This window comes from Rhincodon typus, unplaced genomic scaffold, assembly GCF_021869965.1.
Source record: "Rhincodon typus isolate 14 unplaced genomic scaffold, sRhiTyp1.1 hic_rhity00002355, whole genome shotgun sequence".
NCBI lineage: Eukaryota > Metazoa > Chordata > Chondrichthyes > Orectolobiformes > Rhincodontidae > Rhincodon > Rhincodon typus.
In genome coordinates, this window is record NW_025967993.1 from 5,241 (window position 1) to 22,598 (window position 17,358).

Here is a 17,358-nt window from a genome sequence, read left to right on the forward strand (position 1 = left end):
TGAGAGACTCTGCTGCCATAGTGCTCAAACATCAGTAGTTGCCTTACCATGTTTCAAAGCAATGAAATGTGAACTTGATGGCATTCAGTCATCACGGCCTCACACATCTTGTCAACAACTGAATACAACAATGCGTCATAAGTTTCCTAACTTATACTATGTATATCTGCAATGTAGTATAACTATTTTTCTTTATTTTCTCTATTTTTTGTACCTAAGATTAGTACAATGTACCTAAGACAGTGCCATGTGTTGGCGACATTGTACACCTTTCACTGTACTCCTGTTCTTTTGTAGCTTGAGTACACATGACAATAAACCTCATTCTAACTGGAACCTTCCGCTCAACACCCTTCCCTCTGGCTCCTGTCCTTGTCAATATCAGCCCTCTCACCCACCAAATGGCAAAAACCCGCATTTCATTTGAAATTCTTCATGCTGCCCCTCTCTCTTAAATGAGATGTTCAGTCCACCCACCATCTCCGAGCATTGTACAAGATAACTTTCCTGAAGACAATCGCTTTGGATCAACGATTGGGAAACACAGGGAAGTCACAGAATCCCTAAAATTTGGAAGCAGACCATTCAGCCCACACTAACCCTCTGAAGAGTGCCCCACCCCACTATCCCATCCTTGCATTTCCTACAGCTAGTACACTTAGCCTGCACATCCCAGAATGCTATGGGGAAATTTAGCACAGCCAATTTACCTAAGCTGCACATCTTTGGACTGTGGAAGGAAACCAGAGCACCAGGACGGACCCACGCAGACATGGGGAGAATGTACAAACTCCACACAAGCAGTCACCTGAGGGTGGAATCAAACCCAGGTCCCTGGTGCTGTGAGGTAGAAGTGTTAACCAGTGACCCATCGTGTCACTTATAAGCTTCATGTCACACACCCCAGCTTTGAATGGCAGGTTTTAAACAAACACATCCCCAGCCCCAGTGAGGGTGATCTTTGTTAAACAAGTTCGGTACAGGCCTGAGTCCCTGGGCAGTCAACCCAGGGCTGAAGCCTCAGTATAAACCCCTTCTGCACTTGTGCAGAGACACAAACATAGAGCAATTTACTGAAGAGTATGTGGTGGATTAATCATCGTTAACGTGACCAATGAGGCTGTCCTTTGGCTGAAATCCCATGCCAGAGACTTGGACACAAATCCCAGGCTGACAATCCAGGATAGTACAGAGGGCAGGCTGTACAGTTGAAGGTGCCACCTTTCAGGTGAGACCTTAAACCAAGATCACATTTGCCCTCTCAAAAAACACAGGAAATAGCAGACCATTCAGCCCATCAAGCCTGCACTATCATTCAGAACAATCGTGGTTGATCTTGAGCCCCAACTTTGTTTTCCTATCGGCTCTCCATATCCCCCAATTCCCCGAGGCAACAGAATTCAATCTTTCCCAGCTGTTAAAAGTGTTGCACAATTGTGTACTCCTAATCACAAAACAATCACACAGCACTTTTTTTTCTGGAAAATCCCAGAGCTACTGTCCTTCTTTGGGAGACCTTGCTATGCAAACAATGGCTGCTGTGTTTCCTATATTTTGATAGACAATTGCTTATCAAGCACTTTACAAGGTTCTGTGGTCAGGAAAGGTACTATATAAATGCAAATGATTCAATTGTTGTAAGATGTCTCCATTGGTGATATAGTCAAAGTTCAAGGTCAAAAAGTAAACCTATTCAATTGCTGTTGCCAATGCTGATATAGCACACAATAAGGTTACAGATTTCTAAGGAATGAAAGAAATCTATGTGAATAAACAAATCCCAGAGAATGGACCAATTTTCTTTATTAGAAAGATACATCTAGAACAAACCAGAAGATATACTGAAATTGGTAATGTTACATGCCAGATGTACAGTACTATACACAAAAGTGCATTGTCACAACTGATTAACAGTACATTGTCAACGACTGCATTTTGTTTAAAACTAGGGTTGTTCAATGAGTGAAAATGGAAATGCAACAGTACAGAACAAGGCTCAAGTTTCTCTAAGAGTTTAAAGGCACTTCTGCATGTACATACCACAGATGTACATTGACACAATGGGGTAACAGCAGACAGTGAGGAAACTATCTGTGACTAAAATGGCAGTAAAGGATCCAGAGTTTGTCAGGTAGGTGGTCAATGGAGTTACCACTCAGTGTCTGTAGCTGTTATCAGTTCCCTGTTACAAATCCACTTAAACTGCAGTTTAAAGAAGCCTAGCCTTGGACTACATATTTTCCGTGATTGCACCCAGAAAACACTTGTCAAATTGATCATTTCCATATACACTTTTGCTAAATTCGGATCTGCTGTAAGTATTTCTTGCAATCCAGTATAATTATTATTTGAATATACAAATCCTGGGAGCAATGCAAAGTTGCAGAATCCATTTTGGCTGATGTACATTTTGTTTCTTTTAAATTAATTTAAGTGAACTCTATACTACATATTCCTTAAAAGTACTACCACATTCTTTAAAAGACCACACGAGGTGGAAACTGTAAAATGTTTCGAAAAGATCTAAATTTAGTAGATTAGGTTCATGGCAGACAGAAATGAATGTGCATCACAAGCTCAATAAACCACAGATTGGATGTATGTGCAGCTTTTCAATGACAATGGTCTCTGAGGTGGTTTTTGTAAAGGGCTAAGAGTTAGGCAGTTGTTTGAGTCAATAGACTGTGGCACTGTTGGGTTAATGTACCGGTGCACTATGCCACAGGGTGGTATAACACTGGCACTCCTTTGGTCATGCCGAAGTAGTATTCCAGTCTCAAAGTCAGGTCGAAGAGGACCACAGGGAACGAGCAAACAAAGCTATTGAGTCAGCGAAGTGATGCCAGATACGACAGCAGGGTTGGAAACACAGACGTCAGTGTGTTCCTGGAAATGGTGTCAAAGGGCTTTAATGTGGAGGAGATCCCCTGGTGAACAAACCGTGTTTTTGACTTGTGCTACTCTGTCAGTGCGCACCACTGACCTCAGATCAGACAGACAACAACGCAGGGATCATTGATCTGAAATCTATATAGAGGACACAGGAGGTGATCACAAGGAAGCACATCTTGCAGAATCCCAAGGGATAAAATAAAAAGAAACGACCAGTTTTAACTTCTGCGTGTTAACAAATAGAGGAGAAAAAAAGCACCATTTGGGACGTACGCGTTTTTGGGATATTTTTAACCAATTTGTCCAGACGTGTTATGACGCACCTCTGGAGTAGATCAGATGTGAACCTCTGGCTCAGAGGTGGAGACACTACCACTGCACCACATGGACAGACTTGCTGGCCGTTGCAGATATAAAGGGTTTGGCCCATGGCAGTGGTTGATGTACCCTTTCCAGAATAGGTACACAACCCTCTAGACGGAAGAGCCAAGGCACAGAGGGAAGAACCACACTATTCAGTTCAATATAACCAGCAGAGGCTCTGCACAGGCCAAATCCTCCCCATTACGACCTAATGCCCTAAACATTTATGTTGAGATTCCTTTCCAGGTTTTAATGAATGCATACATATACAAACACCACGTTTATTAATCTTAAAGCTAGTTTATGGAAGGAAAAGATCGGGATTAGTGAGCAACTTTTAAATCCAGATTGCTGTTGTTTGCAGGGATCTTGCCAATAATCAGATGTAGGGCTTGCAATGCAACTGAAAGAGTTATTCCAACTTACTAAAGCAGAAATTTTACACAAGGGAGAGGAAATAGGTCACCCAGATGAAATTTTGGAAAAAAAAGTAGCATTATTTTACCTGCACTGTTTGTTTTAAAAATCAGGCATTATTTTCAATTCTACCATGGTTTCAGGCATTTTGAAGAGTTCACCTCCTTTCACTTCTGACCAAGATTAATACCTTCTTACAATGTACTACAGGAAGTAATCGGGAAACCTAAACAGGTCATCGTGGAAAAATCCAGTAGCGTAGCAGAAGTGGGCTTGAAGATGAACAGGAAATATCAGTGAAATGTAAACCAAGGATCTCTTTCATGACCATGTAAACATGAGCATTTATATATAAATAAAAGCAAGGTAGGAAACTAAACTCTGTAACGTTGGGAGAAACTGTAAAGTTAGCCTTGTGGCAGGGAGAGGGGTTAACTTGTGATACGTGGCTCATTTGACTTTGGCCAACACATAACATGGTTGATCTTGAACAAGCTGCCATTAGCTGTCACTTCCGACTTCTGTTCCCATGGAAATTTGTAAGGAAATTTGGCTGGCATGATTTCATCCCTTTAACACAATTGATAAGGCGTCCATTCAAAACACAATAATGATTGACAATCCAACTTCCTTTTTCAGTTCCAATTCCACAGCCCGTGGTCTATTTGGAAGAGACCGGCAGTGCTTTGGTGGATGATAATGAGAGACCACTGAAGGGTTGCAAAGACCGAGGTCTATAAAACCCCCCAAAATCTATCACAGTCCAATTGCTGCCCGAGTGCAACTACTTATTCAAAGTCATCGCTGTGCGGAAGTCCGTAAAAGGCCGTCATGACACACGTTTACCAACAAAATTGCTGTTTTTCAAGAGAAAACTCCATTACCTGGGGGGGTCATCTCGGAACTTTGGACTCCACCTAGCAATATGAAAGTTCCAAAGAACTCATTTCAGTGGTGATTCTGGACCTTAACCAATTCCCCTCTCAACTTTCTCCATAGCTGGATGCGAGGCACAGTGGAGAGGGTGCAGTTGTGGAGTGAGGGGCCAGTGGCTGGGTGGGTACAGGGTGGGGCGAAGGGAGGGGAATAAAGGTTCCAGAAGGTCAGCAATGACAGAAAGGAACCCATGTAGGCGGAGTGTCTCAAAACTGCCCAGAAATGAACAACGACATTGGGCTTGGGAAGAACCAGACAGGCTGGTCACCAAAAAAAAAATGGTAACTGGAGCTCAAGGGCATTGGGGAAACATGCAACCCAAAGCAACGGTATTCACATGTAGTTCATTAAAAAGAATGAAGGGTTTAGAGGGATAGGAGCCAAATGGAACTAGTTTAGTTTGGGAAACCTGGTCAGCATGGACGAGTTGGGCCGAAGGGTCTGCTTCCGTGCTGTATGACTCTATAAAACTGGAGTGGTGGGTTTAGTGTGCGTGAATTTATTAAGGATTAGGGAGAGATGAGATGGATGCTCACTTTTCCCCTCGATTGTTTTGGCGGGGGAGATGGAATCCTTTATGTTCTAAACTCCAAACCTTCGGCTTTGCTTACCACACCCAGTGTTCAATCAACAACACATCCCGCTTCACGGAGAAAGCTGCAGTACTCGCAAATGCGAGGATGTAGGCGCAGGATTGATTTCCCATCGTAACCGCGTAACGAGGAAAGGTGGCAGCAGCTTCATGCGTGGTTACCCTTTCCGTCGCTTCCATTCATTTGCAAAGCAGTGCTTTCGTGACGCAAACCTGGCGCTGAGGCCGAAGGAATGTTAAACGGAACAGAAGGAGTGAGTAACGAGAGGCACAGCACAGTCTGTGGGCTGCTCTTCGACAGGCAGTACGACCAAAGTAGAGGTTCAGTCCCCCTCCCACACCCTCCCATCAGTTCCGGGTCAAAAAAAATATGAAATGCTATCACGTTCCCTGCTTTTGTTTAAATAAATGGTCTTTCGAGAAGATGGGAAGTCCTTTTTTTAAAGCTAACTTTCTCTTTTCTTTGAAAAAAAAGTTAACAGTTGCAGCATAAGTTTTCAAGTTGAGTTAACATTAGTGTCAGTCCCACATATACAGTCCAGTTTGAAAAGGAGATCAAATCCCCTTGTTAATTTACTACTGAGACATATATTCTAACACTGAAAGAATACAGCTCCAAATACAACTTTTAAAATGTCAATATTCCCCTTCTTGTCCTTTGCCAACCATATCGATCCAAAAGGGTGAGTTTTCAAGTCACAGCAGCTTATTTACATGGTGCAGGATTTGTCTGTGGAGCTTTGGACAGTGGGGGGAGGTGCCACACTGGGGTTGGTCTTGGGGAGTACCAGTGGCTTGGGCCTGAGGGCGGGGGGCTTGAGCTGCAAGCCCATCCGGGGTGACAGGACGGGCTTGGAGGTGCCCACGGGGTCACTGGAAGAGCTGGTGCTCCTTCGGATGGCAGGGTCGACGCTCTTCAGGATGGCAGGGGGATGCCCGCCTCTCGGGTCACCAGGAGGGAGAGCGACTGGTGCGGTCTTCTTCTGCTCCAGGGTGTCCAGGACCACGTCGGGAGCAGGCTTCACCGTGCTCTGACGTTCCAGCTCCCGCAACTCATTCAATGCGGTGTTCATTGTCTCTTCGATGTCCTGGCGGGGAAAAGAGAGAGAAAGAGAGGGAAAAAAGCACTTTCTTTAAAAACCTTAAGATTGCCTGAAAACCTGAACAGGCTTAGTCACAGAAAACCCCCTCCTCCCCCAATTAGTGACCAGACCCATCTTCGGTATCCTTCTGTAGAAGCACAAGCCCCTTGGATCATTCTACAAGAACAAACTATGTGCACATAGTGCCCTTAATGTTCCAAGGTATTTCACAGGAGCGTTGTCAAATAAAAGTTGGCACTCAGAGCCCAAGGCAGGAGATTGAAGCTTTGTTTGAGAGGTAGGTTTGAATGGGCTTCTTAGAAAGCTTCTTAGAGAGAGGGGTGCAGAGCTCCAGCGTTTAAGAGGCTCAAAAAACAGGAGTGATTAAATTTGGCGATCCTTAAGTGGCCAGAATAGGAAAAGCTCAGAGACTGAGGCCACAACCAGACTCTGTCCTTTTGCCCACCATGACAAAGGCAAAGTCAATTATGGAAAGTTCTGGAAGCTATAATCTGCTATTTCTCTTCACTGAGATAAAGAGGAGAGAATCACTGGAGAAGTTAAAACAGTCAAGAATAACAGCTTTGATTTAAGGGGAGGTAATCGCCTCGTGCTACAATCACTAGACTATTAAGTCAGCATCTCAGTCAGTGTTCTGGGGACCTGGGTTCGAATCCTGCCATGGTGGAATTTGAATTTAATAATTTTTTAAAAAAAAAAATGGGATTAAGAATCTAATGCCGAGCACTGTTGATTGTTGGAAAAGCCCATCTGGTTCACTAAATGTCCTTTAGGGAGGGAAATCTGCCATCCTTACCTAGTCTGGCCTACATGTGACTCCAGACCCACAGCAACGTGACTGACTCTTAACTGCCCTCTGGGAAATTAGGGATGGGCAATAAATGCTGCCCATGCCAGAGACGCCCTCATCCTGTGAATGAATAAAAAAATAGGTGCACACACAAAGCAATTCAGCCTAAAATTCCTTCTGCCCTAAGACACAGCAGCGATGTGAGAAAAATGATACTGAAGATCATGGAATTTGTTTTTGTAGAAAATGGTGGTTTTTACTTCAGTTGCACCCACATCAAACAAAACTTTATGTGCATTGATGCACATTCCACGGTTGACAAAAGGGGTCCAATAAGGGAATGTTTTCTGAATGGAGATAGCAAGAAGCTGGAGTCAGAGACAACACAGTGTAGAGCTGGAGGAACACAGCAGGCCAGGCAGCATCGGAGGAGCAGGAAAGTTGATGTTTCAGGTCAGGTCCCTCTCCCTGAGGTAGGATCCCGGCCCAAAACATCAACTTTCCTACACCTCTGATGCTGCCTGGCCTGCTGTGTTCCTTCAGCTCCACACTGTGTTATCTCTGTTTTCTGAATGGGATATTCTGGTACAGGCATTAAGAGTCCACACCAAAAATGGTGCAGGGAATACTTAACAATTATTACATAATCGCTGTGGGAAACAAGACTGAAAAATAAACAAGATAGGAGCTCAGATAGGCCAATCGGCCCCTTGAGCTTCCTGTACCATTCCACTCCATAAGGTCATGGCTCATCATTGACATTCACCCCATGTTACTTGAATCTGACAGCTCCCAAAAATCTACCACACTCAATCTTTAACATATTCATCAACTGAGCATCTACAGCTCTCTAAGGTAGGAAATTCCAATTTCTGGAGTAAAGAAATTCCTTTTCTTCTCAATTCATAATGATCGTGCACATTAGAATTTATTGCACATTGCTAAATGCCCTTGCGCTGAGTAGTTTGCTAAGTCCCTTCAGAAAGGCAGTAAAGAGTCAACCACGTTGCTGTGGGTCTGGAGTCACATGTAGGACACACCTGGTAAGGATGGCAGACTTCCTTCCCTAAAGGACATTAGTGAACCAGATGGGTGTTTGCAACAGTTAATGGTAACTTCATGGTTACCATTACAGAGTTTTCAATTCCTTATTTATTAATCTAGATTGATTATCCAATTAATTCCAATTATGTATTATGAATTGAATTTAAATCCACCAGTTGCTATGCTGGATTTCAGCCAGAGACTTAGGATTATGAGTCCAATGACATGAGCAACATCTCCTGCTGCATCTTACTCATGGCTTCCTAGTGGCTAATTCTATAAACCGATTTAGATCAGCTTTGGATTCACAACATTAATGTCTTTGCTTTTGGCAAACCCTCTGGAAAAAGTCCATTAGAGCTGCAAATATAAAGATAGGTTTTAAGACAGATATAATAATTATTTAGATTTTCTCTTGCCAACCTGGGTTTTGAAAAACTTAATCATTTTCTAAGAAATTTGCTTCCTAACCCTTAAATCACCCTCCACACATTCCATTCCAATGAATACAGAATAACACAGCAATGCTCATCCTTGTAATACGAACTCCTTCACCCCAGAGACCCCTGTAATAAATTCTAGCAAATCTTGTATTCAAAAGTTTGTGTGTCGATATCCCTAATTTATATACCCATGTAATTTGGAAAACCCTAGAGGGATTGTATGTTTTATTTTGTGTGCTGCAGTAAAGGTTTGTGGCTGGTTTGGAACTCTCTTCACACGGGAGGGATAGAATCCTGGATAGATTGCTAACTTATCAAATGCTGCATCAAGTTGTCCACTTTGTCTCGAACCATCTATTCCTAACTTGAAGTGCACTAGTTGAGTTGGGACGTCATCTTGAGGTTGTTCAGGACATTGGTGAGGCCTCTTCTGGACTATTGTGTACAGTTCTGGTCACCCTGCTATAGGAAGGATATTATTAAGCTGTAGAGCTTCAGAAAAGACTTAATAGGATGTTGCCGGGAATGGAGGGTTTGAATTATAAGGAGAGGCTGGATAGGCTGGGACTTTTTTCACTGGAACATAGGAGTTTGAGGGATGACCTTATAGAGGTTTATAAAATCATGAAGGGAATAGATATGGTGAATTGGCAGGTGTCTTTTCCCTAGGGGGGAAATTTCAAGACTAGGGTGAGAGGAGAAATATTTAAAAAAAAGACATGAGGGGCAACTTTTTTAACACAGAGAGTGGGTCGTATGTGGAATGAACTTCCAGAGGAAGTGCTGAATGTGGGTACAGTTACAACGTTTAAAAGACATTTTGATAATAGGAAATATTTGGATGAATATGGATCAAGAACAGGAAGGTGGGACTAGTTTAGTTCAGAATTATGGTTGGCATGGACTGGTTGGACCGAAAGGTCTGTTTCCGCGCTGTATGACTTTGACATTGAGTTGACTAAGGCTGGTCGTTGTGCAGACAGTGGCTTAAGACAGGATGCTTGTGTAGCGCGATGCTCTGAAATTTAGTTTTTTTCTGAAACAGTTAAACTTTGTTGAGATCATTGAAATTTCCTTAAAGCTCCAACAGGATGGAAAGCAAATGTCTTAATTGCTGTGTTTCAAGTGAGCAAATATTTGGTTTGTTTTTAACTTGGAGTCTCATGTAGAATGAGGTGTAAAAGAATCCAAAGCTAGGGGGCCATAAACACAAGACAGTTGCTAATTAATCCATCAGGGAAGGAGGATAAATTTATCTCATCACAGCAGTAAGGATGTGTTATTCATCAGCACAGGAAATGGGAAGGAGCTGAGGTGAATGACGTAGACATTTTGAAGGGTAAACTTGACAAGAACAATTTCTTTCTAGCTCCTCTTGTACATTCCTGATCTCATGGGGCACCAACTCCAGTCTGACCAACCCTATGTGCCCCTGCCCCACAGGAGCTGCTAAGGCCCTTCACTCTGGAACTCTGCCCTAAATCTCACCGTCACTTCTCTTCTTTTAAGATGCTCCTTAAAATTACCGCCTCGACCAAACGTTTGCTGACCTACAGCTCCCCAATGGTCAATGTCGAATTTTGTTTGATAACGTTCCTGTGAAGTGCCATGCGAGGCTGCACTGTGTTAAAAGCGCTACAGAAATGCAATTTGTTGTTCCAGGGTTTAGCCATGGCAGCAGCTGACATATCAAGGCACAAAGAATGGAGGAGCTTAGCTCTTTCTCTCGGTCCCCCAATGCTAGCCCACTTTCCCAATGACAAGGTAACAAACAGTGACTGATTACCGTTCAGTAAGATTTGGCAAAATTAACAGCCACAGTGAGATGCATTCATTCAGTTGAACAATGATTGAGCAAAATGAATAAGGACAGATTGGAAACTTGAAAACCAAGATGACAACTGTGACGACAAAGGTTCAAGAAATGTTCCATTAAAAGACCACAAGTCAACACTGAAAATTTAAAACGTCAAGGCAGATGATAAAAAAAAAGTCTTGCACAGACCTGGGCGATTGTTTCAGGGTCTAGAGGTTTATGCTCACTGAAGCTGTTGTATTGACCGGAGGACGTAGACCTTCTGATTGGCGGACTCTCGATCTTTTTGAGAGCCTCCTGGCGGCTTAGGTTGGAAAGGCTGCCAAGGGCACCTCGGCGACGCCTCTCCGGACTGTCAAGCAGTACGCTGCGATTCTGGTGGAAGAGGCGGGAGCTGGCGTGGGTAGGCATGATCAAAGGGCCACCGTCCCCTGAGCTACTTACTAAGCCATGGACTGGGTGCACTGCACAGTGCCCGTCGTTGGGTCTCAATGGGCGTCGAGTTGTTGGTGGTTCTGGTCTCCTCTTCTGTCTAGAGGACAAAAGAAAACACAAATAGCCTCACCTTTTTTGCCCCTGTAGTTCGCACAAACGTCCCAATGTCCTGTAGAACATCAGCAATAAAGCTTTAAAACAATTCACTGGCACTGAGGATATGGATCGAACGTGAAACCATGTCAGGGTTACGGGGAAAAGGCAGGTGATTGGCACAAATAGAGCAGCTGAATATTATTTAAATGGGGAAATACTGCAGGAAGCTGCAGCACAGAGGGACTTGGGAGTCCTCATGCCATGAATCACAAAAAGGAGATAGAAGAATGAGAGGTAACCCTATTGAAAAATATAACTTTCATATGGGCCTTGATGGGGCAGATATGGAAACATGCTTCCCCTTGTGGGAGAGTCTAGTACAGAAGGCATCATCTCTGAGTAAGGTCCATTTAAGACAAAGATGGGGAGGATCTTTTGCTCTCAGACAGTAGTCACATCTATGGAGTTCTTCCTTGCAAATATTTACTAAGATGTGGACATTGCTGGCTGGGCATTTATTGCCCATCCCTAATTGCCCTTGAGAAGGTGGCAGTGAACTGCAGTATTGAAATGCTGCAGTCCATTTGCTGTAATTTGACCCACAATGTTGTTAGGGAGGGAGTTCCAGGATTCTGACCCAGTGACAGCGAAGGAACGGCTATGTATGTCTAAGTCAAGATAATAACTGCCTTGGAGGAGAATTTGGAGGTTGAGGGACTCCCATGTATCTGCTTTGTCCTTCTAAATGGTAATGGTCATGGGTTTGGAAGAAGATGTCAGAGGAGAGGGTTGAGGTACCGTGGTGCATTTTGTACATGCCATGTACTGTTACCACATGACGATGGGAGGGTTGCAGATGGTGGATGTGGATGTAGTGCCAATAAAATGGTCTCCTTTGTCCTGGACGGTGTTAAGCTTCTTGAGTGTTGTTGGGGCTGCACTCATTCAGGCAAGTGGGGAGTATTCCATCACACTCCTGACTTGTACCCCACAGATGGTGGACAGGCTTTGGGGAGTCAGGATCATATATACAAGCCCTTTAACCCATTGTGCCTCTACTGGATCATTGGCCAACCTGTTCAATTAGTCCCACTGCCCTGTTCTTTCCCTGCAGCCATGTATATTAGTTCCTTTAAAATAGTTACTTTTTTTATTCATTCACGGGATGAGTGAATCGCTGCTAAGCCAACATGTATTGTCTATCCCTAACTGCCCAGACGGCAGTTAAGAGTCAACCATATTTTCTATGGGTCTGGAGTCACATGTAGGCCAGACCAGGTAAAGATGGCAGTTTCATTCCCTAAAGGACATTAGTGAACCAGATGGGTTTTTCTGACAATCGACAGTGGATTCATGGTCATCATTAGATTCTTAATTCCAGATATTATATTGAATTCAAATTCCACCATCTGCCATGGCGGGATTCAAACCCAGATCCCCAGAATATTATCCGGGTCTCTGGATTAACAGTCCGGTGATAATACCACTAGGCCATCGCCTCCCCATTAACTAATTCTCATTTGCCTTTTCAAGTGTTATGGCCAAAATCTTCCCAGCCCCTTCCATTTTTTTTTTGCGGGAGGGGTGGTGTTGGTGGGGGAAGTCCTATTGGGACGGCTCTCCGGTGTGATCGAGCATTAATCTGAAACATCCATTCCTTCTCTCTCCTGACCCACTGAGTATCTCCAGCAGTTTTAGTTTCTGAGTTGGATTTCCAGCATCTGTGACGTTTTGTTTTTGTACTGATGGTGTCGGAGTAACTTTGCCAGGCAGCTACTGACCTTGCCGCGTAAACATCTGGAACACGATCAGTTGGTGAGCTGATGTCGTTCTTGGAGGACAGCTTGTCTTCAGCTGTTGGCCCGCTGCTGGTTTCACTGTCAGCTTTCTGGCTCAGAGTGTCAGAAAAGGTATCATCCCTGAGAGGAACACAAGCCAGGATTAGCTTCAACTTTCAGCAGGTCTCCCAACTCCAGAAACCCAATGTGGGGGTCAAATTTAAAAATATGAAAGGTCACCTCACCAGTGAATTGGTCCTTGTTGTTGAAAACTAAGACTCCTTTCTCTTTAACCCTTGGCTAAGAACAGAATGAAAGAGCATACAAGAAAAGGTAGGAAGGATGGAGAAGATAAGTTGCACCTTGTGCCTTTTATGATCTGAGCACAGGCCCAAACTGTTGGACAGCCAATTAAGACCTTTTGAGACATCGTTGCTGTTGAAGGGTGCATGGCAGCATGCACCCACAAAAAGCACTGACCAGACCATCTGCTTCTGACCAGGATGTCACAGAATCCCTACAGTGCAGGATGATTCCATTCGGCCCATCGAATCTGCACCAACCCTCTGAAGGGCATCCCACCCAGAAACTTTTAACATGGACAATTCACCTATGCTGTATCGCTTTGGACTGTAGGAGGGACCTCATGCAGGCACAGGGAGAATGTGCAAACTCCACAGAGACAGTCATCCAAGGCTGGAATTGAAACCAGGACCCTGGCACCATGAGGCAGCAGTGCTAACCATAGTACCACCATACTGCCCAAATGTCAGATGTCAGGGAGAACACCCTAGCTTTTCTTCATAAGGTGCCTGCAGGTCATTGCACACCCACAGGAAATGGAAAGTGTGGATGTAAGTTCAACATCTTATCTGAGAGATGGTACCATGGGCCTCAGTACTGCACTGTAATGTTAGCCCCAGGCTCAGAGTGAACCTTGTGACTTAGAGGAAAGGGCCATCAATGTGTTGTAGCTGTCGACTGCACTAAACAGCAAGGGTCAAACAGCTAAGTTTATATCTATGTCTCAATTTCTTCATAATTCTACGTTCATATTGTGTATCTCTTTCAAATTAGAACAAAGCTGCCCCAGTTCAGGATGACTGGTTGTGAGTTAAGTTAATTAGTGCCATTTAGTTGATGAAAGATGCAATGAAAAATGTGCGATTTACATATACACATACATATTTATTTTAAAGAGTTTGCAATTTCAAACTAGTGGCATATGTGCTTTGGTTTAGTTTTGTGAAGAAGTTTAATAATTAACTAGATCAGTCTTTCCAGAACCATTATTTTACAGCAAATATGTAACACAGAGATGGGAAAGCTTTTGTCTAGTTTGAACGAGACTTGACTAAAATCAGATGCAAGAACTGGTTCCCCTTGAAAAGGAGACTGTTCAGACCAGATGTGTTTGGTTGGAACTCTGCAAATTACTAAAGGACTAAAGAAGTCTAAGCTCTCAGCTGTGTGCGTTGTCAAGGGAAAAAGCCTCACAACTCATAGGACCAGGACTGAGAAGAAGCTGTTAAGTCAAACCTATAGATTTATAAGGGAGAAAAATTCCTCTGGTGTGTAAAGTGATGGTGTTGGGCAGTAGACAGGATTTTGTTTGGTTGCGTGTTTCAAAATCATTCAAACTGTGTTATATTTAGGTAGTTTACTTTGTTTTATTTAATTTCTTTTGTATAATAAACTGTGTTTCAATGTTAAAACCAACTCCATAGCCTTGTGTGTTCATGTTGCAATGACAGACCACCCCCGCATTCAATTAAAAATATGATCTATCAAGCTAGATTTCACTCTGGGATCTGACTTGTCCAGTAGTAACATCAGCTGGGTAGATGAGAACCATTACTTACGTGTCCTGCACCACAATGTACTGATGGGGTACGAGCCCGTCAATCCCATTATGTCTTCCCTCCCACCAGTCCTCAGATGCTCTGTGATACAGAAGCAGTGAAGCTCCCTTCTTGAACGACAGCTCCCGAGCAGAGCGTCCAGCATAATCGAACTTGGCGATTGCTTCAATGGGTTCGCCTTCTGAAACACAGCAGGACAGGCTACTTCAGTTACTGGCAAAGGTTGAATGGTGCCACAATCTTCACCTCCCTTCACTGAAAATGATACCTCATGTACTTTTATTTACCCCATTACCTCCTGTGTATACATCAAAGATATTCACATCAACAAGACGCCGGCTTTGAGATGTGTACAGTCAACACATTCCAATAACTGGATAAGGAAAACACACTCTTTTAAGGTCTTTATGTTTCTCAGGCTTTTGTTTTTGACCTGAGAAGGCAATAGGTCAGGTTTCTCTTGGGCTGTTGCAGCTCTTGTGTTAATGCTCCTCTCACAATGGGTGTTAGGTAGAGAAGTCCAGGACTCTGTCCAGTGACCACGAGAAAACAGAGGTGTTATGTTCCAGAGGGGGCATTGCTGGCTGGCCCAGTGTTTGTTTCTCCATCCCTTGTTGCCCTTGAGAAGGTGGTAGTGAGCTGCCTTCTTCAACCACTGCAGTCCATGCCACCTATGTAGACCTACAAAGCTGCTTGGAAGGAAGTTCACCAATGCTGACCCAGCAGCAGTGAAGGAACTGCAATATATTTCCAAGTCAGGATGGTGAGTGGCTTGGAGGGGCACTTGCAGGGGGTGGTGTTCCCACGTATCTGCTGCCCTTGTCCTTCTAGGTGATAAAGGTCACTAGTTTGAAAGGTGCTGTTTAAGAAGTCTTGCTGCAGTGCATCTCGTGGATGGTACACACTGCTGCTACTGAGCACCAGTGGTGGAGGGAGTGGATGCCTGTGGATGTGGTCACTCGTCCAGGCAGATGGGGAGTATTCCATCACACTCAAGACTTGCAGATGGTAGACTGGCTTTGGGAGTCAGGTTACTCACTGCAGAATTCCCAGCCTCTGACCTGCTCTTGCGGACACTGTATTTATATGGCTAGTGCAGTTCAGTTTCTGGTCAATGGTAACCCCCAGGATATTGACAGGGGGGTTGCAGTAACGATAATGCCATTCGATGTAAATTTCTCTACCGTGATACAAGCTCCTGGCCAGAATCAGAAAACATTGCCAATATTTCAGCAGCAGCAAGAAAAGTCGGAATGATTTTTTCACCAACCAGCCCTGGTACTAAGCTTGTGATGTAACAAACACCAGAGGGACACAGGAACCTTTTTACAAATAACACTTCTCACTTGCACACTCGCAAAGGAAAGTTTTAACAAAGTTAAAATCAAAATGCAATTGAAATACTGACATCAACGCATAATCTGTTAAAACTTCCCAATCCCCATTTGCAATTCTTCTGTATCCCACATTGTTTCCTCATCAAACGAGCGCATGTTCACAGAATTGCAGTCTGTGTTCCAGTTGCAGATTGGAATCAATCACAAACGTGGAGAAAGTGGAGGGCAAGGGAAAAGAGAAGGCAGTGGTACAGTGGTGATATCCCTGGGTTAGTGATGCAGAGCTCCTAGATCAATATTCTAATGAGATGAGTTCAAATCCCATCATAGTGAATTTTAATTCAATATTTTAAAAATCTGATGTTAAAGAAATTAACTATTATTGATTAATCTAAGATTTGTACCCAAGATGGCACCATAAGAGGCGACATTGTAAAACTTTTCACTGTTCGTACTTGAGTACACGTGACAATAAAGGATATTCTATTTTAACAAACTCAACGGGTTCTTATTACAGTGTCCTTCAAATGAAGGGAACTTGCCCTCTCTACCTGGTCTGGCCTCTATGTGACTAAGGGCCTACAGCAATTAGGGACAGGTAATAAATGCTGGCCAAGCCTGTGCCAGCCTCTTACCATGATCCAATTAAATAAAAAGGAAGATGGAGAAGTATGAGGGAAAAGAGTACAGGATTTGGAAGGATGGGTGTGAAAGGCAGAAGAGAGAGGATGGAGGTGAAAGGTGAAGAAGAAAGTGAGGGAAGGAAGGGGTCAAAGTAGGAGGAATGAGAGGGACACAAAGAGAAGAAAAAGGAGTGAAGTGATAAAACAGTGGGAAAGAGTAAGAGGAGAAAGAAGCAAGAAGAGTCTTTGCTCAGTGTTCTCCATTGGATTCACAGGTAAGATTGGGATTCTACATTGGGTTAACCTGGGCTGTGAAATTGCATGTTTGATGCAAATTGCCAACCAACACATTCGCCCAATTTTCTGGATAGCATTACTTTATCATTCAGGTGTTAGGTGTACCGAAAACAGAGCAGAATTGGGCATTAACATTTCCATATCCCTAACCAGAACAAATACACATTCAAAAAGAATACAAAATGTTGGTCAAGACACCGGGGAGAAATTCCCCCGACCTTCCTCAGAGTAAATGGCATGGAAACCGTTACATTAATTCATTCAAGGTGGCAGACGGATCTCACTCAAAAATACAAACAGCTCTCCCTCTGGGCTGCACATCCACTGTGCCGCACTTCCTCTACACAATACTCCCTCTGTGCTGTCCTCCCACTGTGCTGCACTCTCTATGCAATATTCCCTCTGTGCCGCACTCCCTCTACACAATACTCCCTCTGTGCTGCCCTCCCTCTGTGCTGCACGCCCACCATGCCGCACTCCCTCAGCGCAACATTCCCTCTGTGCTGCTCTCCCTCTGTGCCGCACTCCCTCAGC

At 43.8% G+C, this 17,358-nt stretch overlaps 1 protein-coding gene across 1 annotated transcript; it reads right to left on the reverse strand.

Annotated features, from left to right (window-relative positions):
- Positions 1 to 1,778: 1,778 nt before the first annotated feature.
- Positions 1,779 to 14,748, reverse strand: LOC109919862 (SLIT-ROBO Rho GTPase-activating protein 1; the record flags this gene model as incomplete). The annotated part of the gene is made up of 4 exons (XM_048593125.1): positions 1,779 to 6,288; positions 10,586 to 10,928; positions 12,709 to 12,846; positions 14,568 to 14,748. Coding segments are annotated over 4 exons (1,040 nt in total), but the record flags the coding sequence as incomplete, so codon positions are not given.
- Positions 14,749 to 17,358: the final 2,610 nt, after the last annotated feature.